General features: G+C 40.7%; 1 protein-coding gene across 3 annotated transcripts in view; it reads right to left on the reverse strand.

Annotated features, from left to right (window-relative positions):
- The window catches only part of LOC122539986 (progranulin-like), a 106,104-nt gene that overhangs the window by 52,150 nt on the left and 37,245 nt on the right, over positions 1-16,709 (reverse strand). For all 3 annotated transcript variants that reach the window (XM_043675243.2, XM_043675241.2, XM_043675244.2), the window contains exons 3-5: positions 8,765-8,914; positions 8,230-8,460; positions 5,700-5,781 (exon numbers count right to left, since the gene is read on the reverse strand). In XM_043675243.2, coding sequence (XP_043531178.2) covers positions 5,700-5,781; positions 8,230-8,460; positions 8,765-8,914 — 463 coding nt within the window. The remainder of the gene's footprint in view (positions 1-5,699; positions 5,782-8,229; positions 8,461-8,764; positions 8,915-16,709) is intronic.

Genomic DNA, 16,709 nt, shown 5'->3' on the forward strand with positions numbered 1-16,709 from the left:
TGTGGAAAATTGCCCAGATACGTCCTGTACACAAACTGCAGAACAAACTCAACCGAGCCAATTACCTCCCCATCAGTCAACCTTCGATCATCAGGAAAGAGATGGAAGCTGTCATCACCACTGTTATCAAGTAGACTTGCTTAGTAATAAGCTTAAAAATGTGTTGCTGGAAAAGTGCAGTAGGTCAGACAGCATCAAAGAAGGGCTTATGCAGGTCGATTCTCCTGTTCCTTTGATGCTGCCTGACCTGCTGCGCTTTTCCAGCAACACATTTTTAAGCTCTGATCTCCAGCATCTGCAGTTCTCACTTTCTCCTTGCTCAGTAATAACCTGTTCAATGAAACCTAGCTTGAGTTCTGCCTGGGCCACAGCTCCTGACTTCACTGCAGTCATAGTTTAAACATGAATCATAGAAACCTCAGTTCAGAAAATGGCCATTTGGCCCAATGGATCTGCACCAACCCTCCAAAGAGCATCCCACACAGACTCACCCTGTCCTCATAGCCCCACATGGGGTTTTTACCATGGCTAGTCCACCTATCCTATAGATTTCTGGACACTAAAGACAATTTGGGATGGCCAATCCACATAACCTGCATTTCTTTAGGTTGGGGGAGGGGGAATTGGAGCATCAAGATTTAATCTATGCAGATACTGAGAGAACTTGCAAACTCCACAGAGGCTGGAATCGAACCTGGGTTCCCAGCAGTGCTAACCACTGTGCTGCAAAAGAGTTTAATTCCAGAAGCAAGGCCAAAGTGACTTCAAGGCTGCATATGACCAGATATGGCATCTAACAGCCCTAGCAGAACTGGAATCAATGGGTATTTGGGGGTAAACACTCCACTAATTGGAGTCATACCAGACACATAAGATAGTTGCGGTCGTTGGAGGTCACTCATCTCAACTCCAGGATATCTCTGCAGAAATTCCTTATGTAGTGTCCTAGTCCAAATTATCTTCAGCTGCTTCAATGACCTTTCTTCAATCAAGTGGGGATGTTCGCCAATGGTTTCACAGTATTCAGTACCATTCCCTCCTAACATACTTAAGCAGCCTATGTTCAAATGCATCAAGACCTGGAAAACATCCAAGCTTAGGGTGACAAACAGCAAATACATTCAAGCCAAAATAAAAGCCAGGCAATGACCATTTCCAATAAGGGTTAATCTAACCACCACAACATAACATTCAATGGTGTTACCATCACTGAATCCCCCACTATCAACATCCTGTGGGGTTATCGTCGACCAGAAACTGAACTGGACTTGCCATTATAAATACAATGGCTACTCATGCAAATCAGAGGCTAGGAATCTTGTGGAATCTCCCGATTCCTCAAAGCCCATCTACTATCTATGAGGCACAAAAGTCACGAGTATGATGGAATACTGCCCACTGTCTGGATAGGTGCAGCTTCAACACCAATCACAAAGCTTGACACCATCCAGGACAATGCAGCCCACTTGATTAGCACCACATCCACAAGCATCCATTCCCTCCCTCCAAGCAACACACAGTAGCAGCAGTGTACACTATCTCCAAGATATCCTGCAGAAACTCACCAAAGATCATCGAACTGTACAGCACAGTACAGGCCCTTCCGCCCACAATGTTGTGTCGAGCATTTATCTTAATCTAAGATCAACCTAACCTACACACCCCTCAATTTACTGCCATCCATGTGCTTATCCAGCAGTCGCATAAATGTCCCTAATGTATCTGACTCTACCACCACTGCTGGCAGTGCATTCCACGCACCCTACACTCACTACATAAAGACATCACTGACATCTCCCCAAACCTTCCTCCAATCTTCTTGAAATTATGACCCACATGACATCCATTTCTGCCCTGGGGAAAAATCTCTGGCTATCTATGCCTTTCATTACCTTGTACATCTCTATCAAGTCACATCACTTTTTTCTTCTCTCCAGTATGAAAAGCCCGAGCTCACTCAACCTCTTTTCATAAGACAAGCCCTCCAATCCAAGCAGCATCCTAGTAAATCTCCTCTGCAACCTCTCTAAAGCATCTACATCCTTCCTAGAATGAGGCGACCAGACCTGGATACAATATTCCAAGTAGATCTATTTACTTGGAATATTCAAATTATTCTCTCACCCTAGTCACTCTTTAACCACCAGACCGCACAGTTTACCTATCCTTCGCTACATTTCATCTCGACACTCTTTAACACTCACTGCAACTCTGTCCTCAGTGCTCATTGGAGTCCTGCAGCTTGTCATGCTTAAATGCAGGATCCTAGTCTCAGTATTAACTATATCACTCTTCACCTCAATGAAAAGTTCTATTACTTATGGTTGCTCATCCCAAGGGGCCTCACATTATTAGATTATCAAATATTCCTTTCTCTTTGCATGATAGCTAGTCTAGGGTGGCCTGTGTTGTAGTTGGTTCCTCAACATATTGATTCAGAAAGCCATCCCCTGGAACTCTTCCTGTAAGGTAATGTTACTAATTTGATTTGTCCAATCTACATGCAAATCAAAGTCATCCATAATTACAGATGTTCGTTCATTGCATGTATCCCTAAATTTCCTGTTTAACGCCATTAGTGCGACATGGTGTCACGGTGGTCAGCACTGCTATCCCACAGTGCCAGAGCCTGGGCCCGACTCTAGCCCCTAGAAACTGCGTGGAGCCCACATGCTCTCCCCACGACCACACGGGCTTCCTCCCACAGTCTAAAGACATATAGGTCAGGTGTATTAACCATGGTTACTGTGGAGTTATGGGGATAAGATAGGGGTCTGAGTCGGTTGCTCCTCTGAGTGCCTGCGCAGACCTGATGAGACGAATGGCCCCTCTACGATTCCCAACAGTTTGGGGGTCTATACAAAACACCCATAATGTCTTTTGTCCCTTGATGTTTCACACTCCTGACCATACAGCTTCCACAATGTTCTCTTTAACTAGGAAGGCAAATCCTTTTTATCTGTCTTTCCAAAGTACTGAAAACTCTTGGATATTCAAGTTCCCATCCTTGGTCACCTGCAACCCTAACTATATCATTCCTGTTTTCATCTATTTACACAATTAATCCATTCACTCTATTGAGGATGCTCTGTGCATTAGGACACAAAGCCTTAAGGTGTGTCTTTTTAACATTACTTCTCCATTTTCAGTATTTTTCACTGTCGCCATATTTGGTCCTGGCCCTTAGTTTCTCTGCAAAACATTTTTCTTATTCCTCTTTGTGTTTTGTCCTTGATTCCTCTTCTCTGACTCCTTGCGTAGTTTCTCATCCTTCTGCCATTTGAGTTTAAAGCCTCCCAGCCACTCTAGCAAATACCCCCTCGAGGACATCAGTTCTGGTCTTTCCCCAAGTGTAACTTGCCCAGTTTGTATTGATCCCATCTCCCCCAAACCAATCCTAATGCCCCAGGAATCTGCAATCCTACCTGTCAAGCCATCTCTTCAGACTAGTTTCCGTCTTGTTGAGGATGGTTAATGCTTGGCATTTGTGTGAAGCAAATGTTACTTGCCACTTGTCAACCCAAGCCCAGACATTGTTTATAGGCTCCAAATTCAACGGCATTTGAAACTACTCAAGAAGAGGTTTTTACAACAAGAGGAAACTCATTATATCACTGGTTGAAAGCATTAAAAAGTGCTTCTTAAGCAGCATTTTCCAAACCCTTGACCACTTCCATCTAGAAGGACAAGGGCTGCAGAAACATGGGATCACCACCAGCTGCAAGTTCCCCTTCAGGTCACTTACTATCCTGACTCAGCAAAGCATTGCTGATTGTTCAATTACACAATTTCTTCAAAATCCTTGAATTCCCCAAACAGCATTGTGGGTCTATCAACAGCATATGGACTACAGTGGTTCAAGACAGTAACTCCATCACCTTTCAATGTCGACTAGGGACAGACAATAAATGCTCACCAGCCAGTAATGCCCATTTCCTACAAGTGTATAACAAAAACTGACTGCATGACAGGATACAAATAGAACATTAGGAATTTGATCATTTTGCATCTTCACCTGTCATCTAATGCTAAAATTAAAGCCTGGTTCTTCATAAACCAGAAGCCAAGTACGAAACTCTTCAGATGTTGAATGCCTCAATGCCACTGTCCCCAACTTAGGGAAATTAAACTGCCTTGAAAAAAATGGAAGTCATTTCATTATTCAATTAATCAGCAGTACTCACTGCCTGTATAGGTGCTATGCACCAAACTTAGTCTGTCTTATAACTTTGTAGTTTTAAGTACCCTATCAAATCATCTTTCAATCTCTTAAAAGAGTCCTAACTTTCCAAATGCTTCCTCCTGCTGAAGCTCCCTCCTACAGGTAAAGTTCTATTAATTTCATGTTGCAACTACAATACTGTCCCAATACTGCCACCCATAGTCATGCCTGAAGTGTACAAAATTTTTCAATTATGGTATTGCAAACTTTTTTTTTTTAAGATCAATTATATCTCAATTTTAAATTTTACAGCTTGCAATAAAACCCAGCATTATATTTGATTTTATTTTAAAAGCAGAAATTCATCAAGTCTTCCATATTGTGTAACTTTTCACCTGTACAAGTATAAATACTGCTTTACTGAAAAAAGATTGGATCACCTCATTTATTGGCAATTGAATCCCAGCTGCAGATTTCCTTGCTCATTTCACTGTCTCCTATGCCTCTTTGTTGCTTCTTTTCATTTTCAGTTACTTTTAATTTCAAAATTAGTAGTTTTAATACCTGGACTCATCTCTCTCCCTCAGCAGAAATGAGTTCATCAAATTGATAATTTGTGAATCATATGTACTCAAGAAGCTTAGATCATCTGCGCCAAATACTAGAGGTACAGAACTATATGAATAGGAAGGATTTGGATGGATATGGGCCGGGTGCTGGCAAGTGGGACTAGATTGGGTTTGGATATCCGGTCAGCATGGACAAGTTCGACCGAAGGATCTGTTTCCATGCTGTGCATCGCTATGACTCTATACTCCAGCTGGACTGACATGCCTTTATATAAGGTTTGGATCCTCAAAAAAACTTGCTAAGTGGCAGAGAAGCCTGGGTAACTCTCACCTAACAAGATGAAAAGTTCAAGAATTTAGGTCATAATTTTGGCATTAAAAGAAAAAAAAAGTCTAACGCATCAACAAATCAGTCCTTAGTAGGTCCAATATGCCAAGTTTGCTAGTGCGAATCAAGCAAATGAGGCTTCACTAGCTTGGACAAGTGCACAGGTTGGAAAGTGGCTGCATCTCCACAGCAAGGTAGCCTATTGCTAGAGACCAGTAGAGTGCCTAAAGCTCTGACACAGGACACTCCCAAGAGACATGAATGCCTTCACATCAATCACAAGTGCGAAAAACAGCAGTAGCCCGAGTTCACCACCAGACGATGAATGGTTCCAGAAACACCAAAGCAGATGCCAGGCATACAAATAAGGAGACAGCAAAGATCATTCTACAACATTGACAAAGGCCATTTTCATGTGTGGCACTTGTGGTAGACTATGTCTTTCCAAAAACAGTTTGACCAGCCTGAAAAAGTGCAGATGATCTCATCCAAATTCAACAAAGATCTGAGGCTGCATTCCTACCATCTCAGACAGAGAGAAGTATGCTAACAAACCAGAATTATAATGCAATATTCACAGTGAATTTAAAGTTAAGAAACTGCAAAAATTAACATTTCCATAAACTATGCAACAGCTTACCAACAGGTTTGATGCAGGTTTTTTTTGCTTTATCACATTTGAAATCTTTTGGACAGCAGTAGTGGTCATCACAGCATACTGCCTGCAAACAGAATGATACTTTATGACAACATTTTCAGCAGGCATACCATATTTCAAAAAGACTTGATTATTTGAAATAAATTTGCTTAATTTGCCCAAAACTATTAGATAAGATGGACAGAAGATACCAGAATTCAAAGCTAGCACGTCATGTTATGGGCATGAAGCAAATATTATTTTGGGCTATTCTAAGAGCTCCTACAAATTTTCACGCATGTGGTTCCCAATTTGTGAGGACTGAACTAACAATTATTTAGAACTCTGCTTCGTCAGTATTCTATCATTCAGAAACTAAACAACTGCATGAATCGTAAGTCGTGGAGAGGTGGTTGTGGTGAGGCTGTAATGCAACTGGACTTGTAATCCAGAGTACCAGACTAATGTGGGAGAAAGTAAGGACTGCAGATGCTGGAGATCAGAGCTGAAAATGTGTTGCTGGAAAAGCGCAGGTCAGGCAGCATCCAAGGAGCAGGCTAATGTTCTGGGGACATGCATCTGAGTTCCATCTTGGGAAATGGTGAAATCTGAATTCAATACAATTTTGGAATTAGAAATAAGCTAATCTAATGGAGTAAAAGTCATGAAAACAAAAAATTAGCAAAAATAAATCAGCCACACTTATTTGGTATGTATGTGACTCCAGATCCACTGTAATGTGGTGGACTCTTAATTGCCTTCTGAAATGGCCTGTCAGGCAGTTCAAAGACCAATTAGGGATAGGCAACAAATTGTGGCTCAGGCAATGATAACCAAATAAATGATTAAAACAAAAGCTTTAAATTTGATTGTTCCTGATTTGTCTTTAAAATTGACATCATTTTAAACATTTTGGTTTATACTTTTGATTTACTAAAATTTAAGTGTTTACTCTTTGAAATGATCCTGAACCCACAGTTCCATCAATCCAAACAAAAAGTGCGCAACTATTATTTCTGGACTTAAGCCACGCATTAGGTAGCAGTATGTCTAAAATCGATAATCAATGATTTGCTGTGATGCTAAACATTAAATGAACCGAGTCCAGTTCTCCAGTTAGGGGGATGGTTGGTCAATTTCTGATGTTTTACAAAGGTGATCACAAAGTAAATCCTACTGTCAGAATTTAAATCGTGTCTTTGAAATGAAAGCAGCTGTAATATCAGTGAAGAATTTTTGTTTTAGATAGCTAGCTGGATTTCCTGCTGCTCTTTTACAGCAACAGATGAGGTCTGGGTATGGTTGTAACAGCAAGAAGCTACCTAGGAGTCAAAGGACTATCACAATGCCTTTATAAAATGGGCAAATCAACCTCCTTCTTGGTCTATCATGCTCACATTTGCAAGCAGTTTCATTTAGGCACAGGTCACAAACTGCAGTTGAGTTTTTTCTGAACTTCAGGGCAGCCACTATATTTTTGTTTTGAGTTGGATGGAGATCGGAGTAGGATAACACACAGAAGCATATCACCTGCCAATAATAATCAAGAGTGTTACATTTCCTATAGCTAAATGGAATTTGCACCCGAGAGTATATTAAGATGACATTCTTTTTGACTATTTTTCTGCAGAAATGACACTTTAGGTCAAACTGATCACCCAATTTTGGGAAAAAAATTGATTGTACTGGCACGGCGGCACAGTGGTTAGCACTGCTGCCTCACAGCACCAGGGTCCCAGTTCGTTTCCAGCCTCGGGCAACTGTCTGCGTGGAGTTTGCACATTCTCCCCATGTCTGCGTGGGTTTCTTCCAGGTGTTTCGGTTTCCTCCCACAGTCCAAAGATGTGCAGGTCAGGTGAATTGGCTGTGCTAAATTGCCCATAGTGTTGGGTGCATTCGTCAGAGGGAAATGGGTCTGGGTGGGTTGCTCTTCAGAGGGTCGGTGTGGACATGTTGGGCCGAAGGGCCTGTTTCCACACTGTAGGGAATCTAATCTAACCTACTCTATTTTGTCCTCTCACAGAAAAGCTGGTTTGGTTGAATTAAATTCTAGCCCTGCAGCAGAATTCATTTGAGAATAAGAAAGGCTAGGTGAATTGGCCATGCTAAATTGCCAGTAGTGTTAGATGAAGGGGTAAATGTAGGTGAATGGGTCTGGGTGGGTTACGCTTCAGCAGGTCGGTGTGGACTTGTTGGGCCGAAAGGCCTGTTTCCACACTGTAAGTAATCTAATCTACACTTGTGAAAGGCTCAGCTACAATGTGAAGTTACAAAAGTACTCTCCTGAATAGGTCCACCTCTGGTTTGCACTGCTGCACATTTAGATATAGGGAAGAGACTTAACTACCATAAAACTAAATGCTAAGGTCATCTACTGGAGCTACTGCATAAGAATTACCCAGAAGAGAATAATAAGATGATCACATCATTCTGCATTAATATTCCATCCATTTGGCAGTACTAACAAGTTTTATCAGCACTTAACTAGTTTACAAAGACAGTCCATAAAATGATAAGAGGACTCAGGACTCACATCTTTCATAGGACAGCAACCCCAACCAAAGTTCTTCAACCTGCAACAGGTGTATCCCCCAGAACAGGTCATATTGCCACAGAGCTCACTATCATCAGTTCGCAAGTTGTCTACTGCAGAAATCAATGGCAACTTGTCTTCCCTTGCTCCAGTCCTTTTGCATTTGGCTTCAATCAGGTCACATTCATATCCCTTTGGGCAACAATGCTCCCAATCCTTGCAAATAGTTGCCTGATACCAGGGAATAAAGATATATTTTCATAATATTCAGCAATAAAAAGAAATGAACATAGAAAATGCATAATTTATATTAAATTAATGAAAAACTGGAAATCCATAGACCTTGGAGAAAGAAGTCACCAATGATGTGAACAGGTTTATTTGATTTTAACATTTTAATTGAATTTCTGTTCTCACAAAGTTAAATAATGTTTAAGTTGTATGGCATAAAGTTTAAAAGTTTGATTATTAAATGCAAACATACAATTAAAGGTCACGAGAAAGCTACTGCTAAAAATTAACTATTCTATTTTACCTCAGTGAATGGGCAGCAACCATAAAAGCCTTTTGACGTGGGCATACAAGTGTATTCAGGGGGACATTCAGTATTATCCAGACAGATATTTTCAGTCACTGCATTCGGTGTTCCCGCCTGAACAAGTGGGGTGGCTTTTGCTTCTTTCCACTAAAATCAAATAAATACGTGAAACAGAATGATTCTCCTTAATCTCTCTTCGGCACTATACTGATGAGTTATGGTTTGCATTTAAAAAGATTTACACCACACTAGAGCTGTATGAACTTACAATATGGCAACTGTGTTCAGGATCTTATTCAGAGTGGCACACACCAATATACAAGCCAAAAAAAAAGCCCAAAGTACAAAGACTAAAAGATAAACACTTGTTTTCAATACAGCCAACAATTGATGAATGGATGCAAGAGTTGCATTCTGTAATTTTTTAAAAAGTCACACACATTGTGATGATATGCATTTTTTAAAACAGCTTTTCATCTTTTAAAGATTAAGGCACGTAAAGATCTTACTTTATTATTGATTATGGACTGACGTGGGAGAAGGACTGTTTAAAAACAGTGGATTGTGGAAGGAATCGCTACACTTTTAAAATATGTAGCTGAAACTGTGGAACATTTATACTGTTATTCTGTTGAAGCAGTCAGGAAATTGTAAGATTTAGCAAGCAACAAGCAGCTAATTAGTTTGTGATACTGTGACAAGTTATGGATGCCAAAGGTCATCAGTTTAATGATGATTCTGAACGGTTCCCTGGTAGCAAAACACCTTGTGGGCATGAAAGGTACAGTAAAAAGCCTCTGGAAAGGCAGATTATGCCCCTCCCTTTCTGCACACTAGATATTTTACTCCAACAGTTGCTGTAAGCTATTGCCTTTAACCGGTAACTAAAAGACTTTGCAGTTAGTGTACCAATCATCCTTTGCCTCCTGCAATGTGGTGAAGGAATCGAGAGAAAAGAGACTGAAGACTGGCAACTCAAAAGAATCGTCTTCTAGTGGCCAGGCAGTAATGAACTGAGGTTCCCAATTTTTTTCTTCCACCCAGAAAACCCATGTTATTTTGAGTGTCTGTGTGAGGAAGTAAGAGTATTAGGAGGTTAGAGCTTTAACTACTCGAGACACGTCTTCTTAACTGAACTCGCCCATCCTTGTAACCATTCTAGTAAACCTATTCGGCACTCTCTTCTTCAGATGAAATTCAAGCAGAGAAATACCGTTTAATAGCTTTATACTGTCAACCCTCAAGAGTTTATATTGTTTTCAAATTTCTTTCTACCAACAAACCAGGCTTACAATCAGAACTAGGAACTTACTAAAAACAGGAAGGAGTGTAGAAGTACAAATGCTGCTGAGATTAATTTAATTAGAATATTTCTAAAATTAGATTAATAAGTTTATATTAGATAACATATCATGTACAACAGGATTCGGTTAAGTTTAGTTATAACACAGATCAGTTACAATCTAATTAATTACTGGAAGAGGTTAAAGAGGTTGCATGGCCTTCTCCAGTTCCTATACCTAGTTAATTCACTGATGATAATATTATCTCTTTATGAGAATTAACTGAATCAGGAATTACCACTTTATTGAATGCTGATCCAAGTAAGTTTGCACACTGCAGAAGGAACAAAACTTCAGCCCAAACATTCCTGCATCTCTCGATGAATGGCAGCCACCATTATTTAGAATGCCCTTTGCCCATTTCATATTCATGGGATTTCCTGGCAGAATACTGGAAATGATTGAAGAAAAAAGGTGGGGCCCTCTGCAGAACATCTGAGACATAAGCATTCAGGAAAAGCAAACCTAATTCCTTAACCAGATTTAACAATGAAATGCTGTTCACTTCAGCTGTGAAGTGATGAAGGAATGTGGTTTCAAACTTGTTAAATTTTCAGTGCCAGAGAACAGGTGGCAATTACGTTTAGAATGTAAGGTTCGCACAAGCAGTTGAAAGAGAACACATCCTAAATGAGATACAGCCAGAGTAACTGCATATTTCTGGAAATGTGGAGCTCAGTCAAAATTTTGTATAGAGAGGAACAGGTTTTGTTTTAGCTCTTTTTGTCCCCCTATGTTTTATAACTTGTAAGGACTATTTTTAAGGTTAGAGGAGAGTGAGATTTAAAAAAAAACAAGTGAGGGGCAATTTTTGTTTTCTTACACAGACAGTGGTTTGTATGTGGTAGGAACTTCCTCGGGAAGTCATGGATGTACAATTACAAGGTTTAAAAGACATTTGGAGAAGTACATGAATATAAATGGCTTGGAGGGATATGGGCCAAGAGCAGGCACTTGGGACTACTTTAAGATTATGTTCGGCATAGGCTGGTCGGACCAAAGGGTCTGTTTCCATGCTGTATGACTCCGTAACTATATTTTATAGTAACAAGGATCAGGGAATAAGGGCCCCAGTGTAATTGATACCATTTGATAGTAAGCATTTTCCAAAAAGTTTAAATTCAAGTAGTACATCATAACAGGAGAGTTCAAAGTCAGGGTGTGTCCTTCCTGTTCTGTGAGAGAAGCTGGGAACATTGCCAGTGCTGGGGCAGGGTGCATGCATCCGGGAAGCCTGGGTTTTGGAGCCAGAGTGGCAGCTGCCAACACTGTGGAGAATCCATGAAGCAGACAGTATCATGGATAGAGGGCAGCCACAGCATTCAATGTACAGATTGTATCTATTTTAACCAGTACTCTGATCGAGCAACCACAACATTTCCTGTTTTCACTATGTGTGAAACTCAAAAACAGATTAAAATACATTTGACAAACCACACTGCAAGTCACTCAAAAAGAGAGAAAAGCAAAGTAGTCAACCTGTGCTCTACAAGTGTGCTAACCCTATATCTAAACAGTCAAATAGTGGCCACCATCATAGGTTCAGAGGTGCAGATGGATCCTGCAAGTCAGCATCTTCAGAATTGGAGAATAAGAAAAGTAATGTTTCCAAACTCCAATGCTGACTTACATACAACTTCCCATGACCCGGAAAAAATGTCTGGTGTGGCAAACATCTGTTCCAGAGGCTAAAGGATTGCAGATTAAATAAATTGCACACAAAAGTTAGCCTCACCATTACCTTTGCCAAGCAAAATGTGAAGCACTACTTTTAATATTTGAGATATCAGGCTTGTCTCAGATAGGCGCTATTAGATCTTGCAGACTTGAGATTCAGGAAATGCAAGGCAGCTTTATATCTGCTAATACTTCATTTCGACTACATGATAAAATCTGATTTGGAAATTTTCAAATATAGGGGCTTTCTTTCAGAGAATTTCACTTCTTATTTTAAAGGTGGAAGGAACTGAGAGAGGTCAAACACACTGGTATCACAGGTTAAACTTCAGAAACTATCGGAATGAGGTTCTAAATATTCAATACTTAATTTTAAACAAGTAGTAAGTTAAGGACTATGCAGCTAGTTTCATGATATCTACATCTATCAATATTAAATACTCATTCAAAAGGAGGTAGTGAGAAAAAAAGATCAGTCTGAGACTTGTGCAGTTGGGAGAAGGAGCAAATCGAACAGTCAAGGCAGGCAGCAACAAAGCAGAGAATGAGGTAGAACTTAAATGCAAGAGGCCTAACAGTTAAGGCAGATAAACTCAGGCATGGTTGGGAACATGGCATTGGGATATCATAGCGATTACAGAAACGTGGTTCACTGATGCACAGGGCTGGCACCTTAACGTTCTAGAGTACAGTTGCTATAGAAAGGAGAGAGGAGAGGGAGTGGTGTTTTTGAATAGGGATAACATTACAGTTGTACTGAGGGAGGACATTCCTGGGAGTATGTCCAGGGATGTTATTTGGGTTGAACTGAGAAATAAGAAAGGCATGGTCACCTTTTTGGGATTGTACTATAGACCTCAAATAGTCAGAGGTAAATTGAGAAGCAAATTTGTAAGGAGATCTCAAATATCTGCAAGAATAATAGGGTGGTAATGGTGGCGGATTTAATTTTCCAAACCTCAAACTGAGATTGCCATGTTTCGGGCTTCGATGGAGAGAAATTTATTAAGTTTGTACAAGAAAATTGTTTGATTCAATAGGTGGATGTACCTACTAGAGAAGGTGCAAAACTGACCTACTCTTGGGAAATAAGGCAGGGCAGGTGACTGAGGTGTCAGTAGGGGTGCACTTCATGGCCAGTAATCATAATTCCATTAGTTTCAAAACAGTGACAAAAAAGAATAGACTGGTTCTAATAGTTAATGTTTGAAATACAAGAAAGGCAGTATTAGGTAGATATTTTGACAGTATTAGGTAGATATTCACAGGTAAAGGGACGGCTGGAAAGAAAGGGAAGAAATCAAAAATGAGATAATGGGAGTCCAAAGACAATCGGCTCCTGTTAGGATGAAAGGAAAGGCTGATAGGTTTAGGAAATGTTGGATGACTAGAGAAATTGAGATTTTGGTCAAGGAAATGAATGAATCAACTGAATCCCTAGAACAGTATATTAGGAGGGCAAAATGGGAACACAAAATAGCTTTGGCAAATAGGGTTAAGGAGAATCCAAAGGGATTAAGGACGAAAGCCTTACCAGGGAGAGCATAGGGCTCCTTAAAGATCAGCAAGGCCGTCTATACATGAAACCGTAGGAGATTGGAGGGGGGTGGGGGAAGATACAAAACGAGTATCGTGCATCAGTGTTTACCATGGAAAAGGACATGGAAGATACAGAACTTGGGGAAATAAATAGCGACATCTTGAAAAATGTCCATATTACACAGGTGGTACTGTCTTAAAATGCATAAATCCCTAGGAACTGATCAGGTGTACCCTAGAACTTTGTGGGAAGCTAGGGAAGTGATTGCTCAGCCCCTTGCTGACATATTTGTATCATCAATACCCACACGTGAGGTTCCGGAAGACTGGAGGTTAGCTAACATGGCGCCACTATTTAAGAAACATGATAAGGAAAAGCCAGGAAACGAAAGACCAGTGAGCCTGACATCAGTGGGGGCAGGTTGTTGGAGGTGATGCTGAGGGACAGGATTTACAAGTATTTGGAAAGGCAAGGACTGATTATGGTACAGTGGACATGAATTATCCATGGGAAATCACATCTCACCCTACCTCAAGTTTTTTGAAGAAGTAATAAAGAGGATTGATGAAGGCAGAGTGGTGGGCTTCTGTAAGACGTACAAGAAGGTTCTGCATGGTAGACTGGTTAGCAAGGTTAGATCACATAGGATTTAGGGAGAACTAGCCATTTTGATACAAAACTGGCTCAAAGATAGGACACAAATGGTAGTGGTGGTGTATTGTTTTTCAGGCTAAATAGGCTGGGACTAATTTTCCTTGGAGTGTCAGAGGCTGAGGACTGACCTTATAGAGTTAATAAAATTGTGAGGGACATTGATAGGGTGAAAAGCCAAGGTCTTGTCCCCAATGCAAAGCAGTTCAAAACTAGAGGGCATAGATTTAAGGTGAGAGGGGAAAGATTTAAAAGGGACCTGAGGGGCAGTCTTTTCAAGCAGAGGGTAGTGCTTGTATGGAATGAGTTACTCGAAGTGAAGGCTGGTACGATTACAACATTTAAAATACATTTGAATGGATATATGAATAGGAAAGGTTTACAGGGGCATGGTCCAAATGCTGGCAAATAGGATATCTGGTCAGCATGGACGAGTTGGAGCAAAGGGTCTGTTTCCATTCTATATAGCTCTATGACGCTAAAAAGACTTGTTCGTTTGCTGACAAGCTCTTGGCAAATTTCAAGCAAATCTGGTGGGACCTTATCTTGAAGCAAAGGAGGCAAGTCATACTGAGTTGATATCTAGCCTCCCTAGAGACAGCATGTGTAGGCTTCCTAACAGGGATTCAGTGTCCCTACTGATCCTGAAACGTAGATGTGCTGTAACTAACTTTTACCAAATCTTTCCAGAAAGAATGCAAGAGATTTATCCCTGTATCCATGAATTATCAACATAGTTCATTTGGTTTTATCCTCCAAATCTCAATTGTTTCATACAATTTGTGGCATGGTGGCTCAGTGGTTAGCACTACTGCTTCACAGTGCCAGGGATCCGGGTTCGATTCCAGCATCAGCCAACCGTCTGTGTGGAGTCTGCACATTGTCCCCATGTCTGCATGGGTTTCCTCTGGATGCTCCGGTTTCCTCCCACAATCCAAACGTGTGCAAATTAAATGAATTGGCCATGCTAAGTTGCCCATTGTGGTCAGGGATGCGTAGGTTAGGTACATTAGTCAGGAGTAAACGTAGAGTAACAGGGTAGGGGAATAGGTCTGGGTGAAGTACTCTTCGGAGAGTCAATATGGACTTGTTGGACCTAATGGCCTGTTTCCACACTGTAAGGATTCTCTGATTCTATGAATTTGTGTTTTAGCTCGGTGAGGCCAGACAGCTGGCTTGGACTCCAAGTGATGCCAACAGCATGGGTTCAATTCTTACACTGACTGAGGTTACCACAATACTTCCCTTTTTTTAACCTCGCCACTCACCTGAGATGTCGTAATCCTTTGGTTTAACTACAATCAACAGACTCACTCTCTCTCACTAATGCGAGAGCAGCCCTAAGGTACTCTATGACAATGATGATTTTGTACGTCATGAGACATCACCCGTTATTACTTGGTAAGGAAGTGACCAGCAGCATCCAGAACCAGGGAAGGTGAAGTGTTTAGACAAAAAAGGCAAAGAGCTGATAAAATGGCAGAAATCAGAGAATGGATTGAAGTGTTAAAGCAAGAATGTGTGAGGATGACAAAGTAACAGAATGCAAGAACCAATCTTGCAAGTAACAGACTATTACTCTTTAAGGTAGCTTTTCATGGACTTCATCGTTGTTGAGTCAGACCTAAAATATAACTTTTATTTTTAATTAACTTGTGGGACATGCATTTTCCTAGGCCAGCCAGTATTTATTGCCTATCCCAAGTTGTCCTTGAAAAGATGAGCTGCCTTCTTGAATCACTGCAATCAACATGCTGTAGAGGTTGCCCGCAATGCTCTTAGGAGGAAATTCCAGGATTTTGACCCACCAGTGAAGGGAATTGCAATGTATTTCCAAGTCAAAATGGTAAATGGCTTGGAAGAGAACTTGCAGGTAGTCAGGTTCCCATGTATCTGCTTGCCCTTGTGCGTCTAGGTGGATCTAGCCTTGGATTTGGAAGGATTGTTGGTGCAGTTCTGCAGTGCTTCTTCTAGGTATTAAACAATGCTGCTGCTGAGTTTTGATGGTGGAGTGGATGCAGTGCCAATTAAGCAGGCTGCTTTGTCCCGGGTGGTGTTGAGCTTCTTGATTGTTGTTGGATTTGCACCCATCCAGGCAAGTGGTGAGTATTCCATCACACTCCTGAATTGTGCCTTGTAGATGGTGGACAGACTTTGGAAAGATGGATGGTGAGCTATGTGCTGCTCTTGTGGCAACTCCAACTGAATGTTGGTCAATGGTAACCCCCCCCCCCCTTCAGAACGTTGATAGTGGGAGATTCAGTGATGGTAACACCAATGAATGTCAGAGGGCAGTAATTAGATTATCTTTTACTGGAGCTGGTTATTGTCTGGTATTTTTATGGTTCATATAGGGCTTGTCACCCCCAAGCCTAGATACAGTTCCAATCTTGGTACATTTGAACATGGACTGCCTCAGCATCAAATGGTGCAGAATATTATGTAGTTACTGGCAAGCAAAATAAATGAAACACACCTTGAAACACATCAGAAAATGTAACTAAGTAGCATTGTGAACAAATTCTTTATTGTGCTCAAGAAAGAATAAACTTCAACACAAAGTGCAGGCAGTGACAATGAAAACAGAGTGGAAATGGAGATTTGATCTTGATTTTGAGTGACACTCAATACTTAAATTAGCAAACTCGAAGTAGTAAAAATTGCAAATTTAATTAAACTAGTCAGGTCAAGTAAAGCCAATTTTATTATTGGAAAATATTTTCTGTCACAA

This window comes from Chiloscyllium plagiosum, unplaced genomic scaffold (genome assembly GCF_037043375.1).
Source record: "Chiloscyllium plagiosum isolate Xiang-an unplaced genomic scaffold, Cpla_swu_hap1 HiC_scaffold_32, whole genome shotgun sequence".
In the NCBI taxonomy this organism is placed as follows: domain Eukaryota; kingdom Metazoa; phylum Chordata; class Chondrichthyes; order Orectolobiformes; family Hemiscylliidae; genus Chiloscyllium; species Chiloscyllium plagiosum.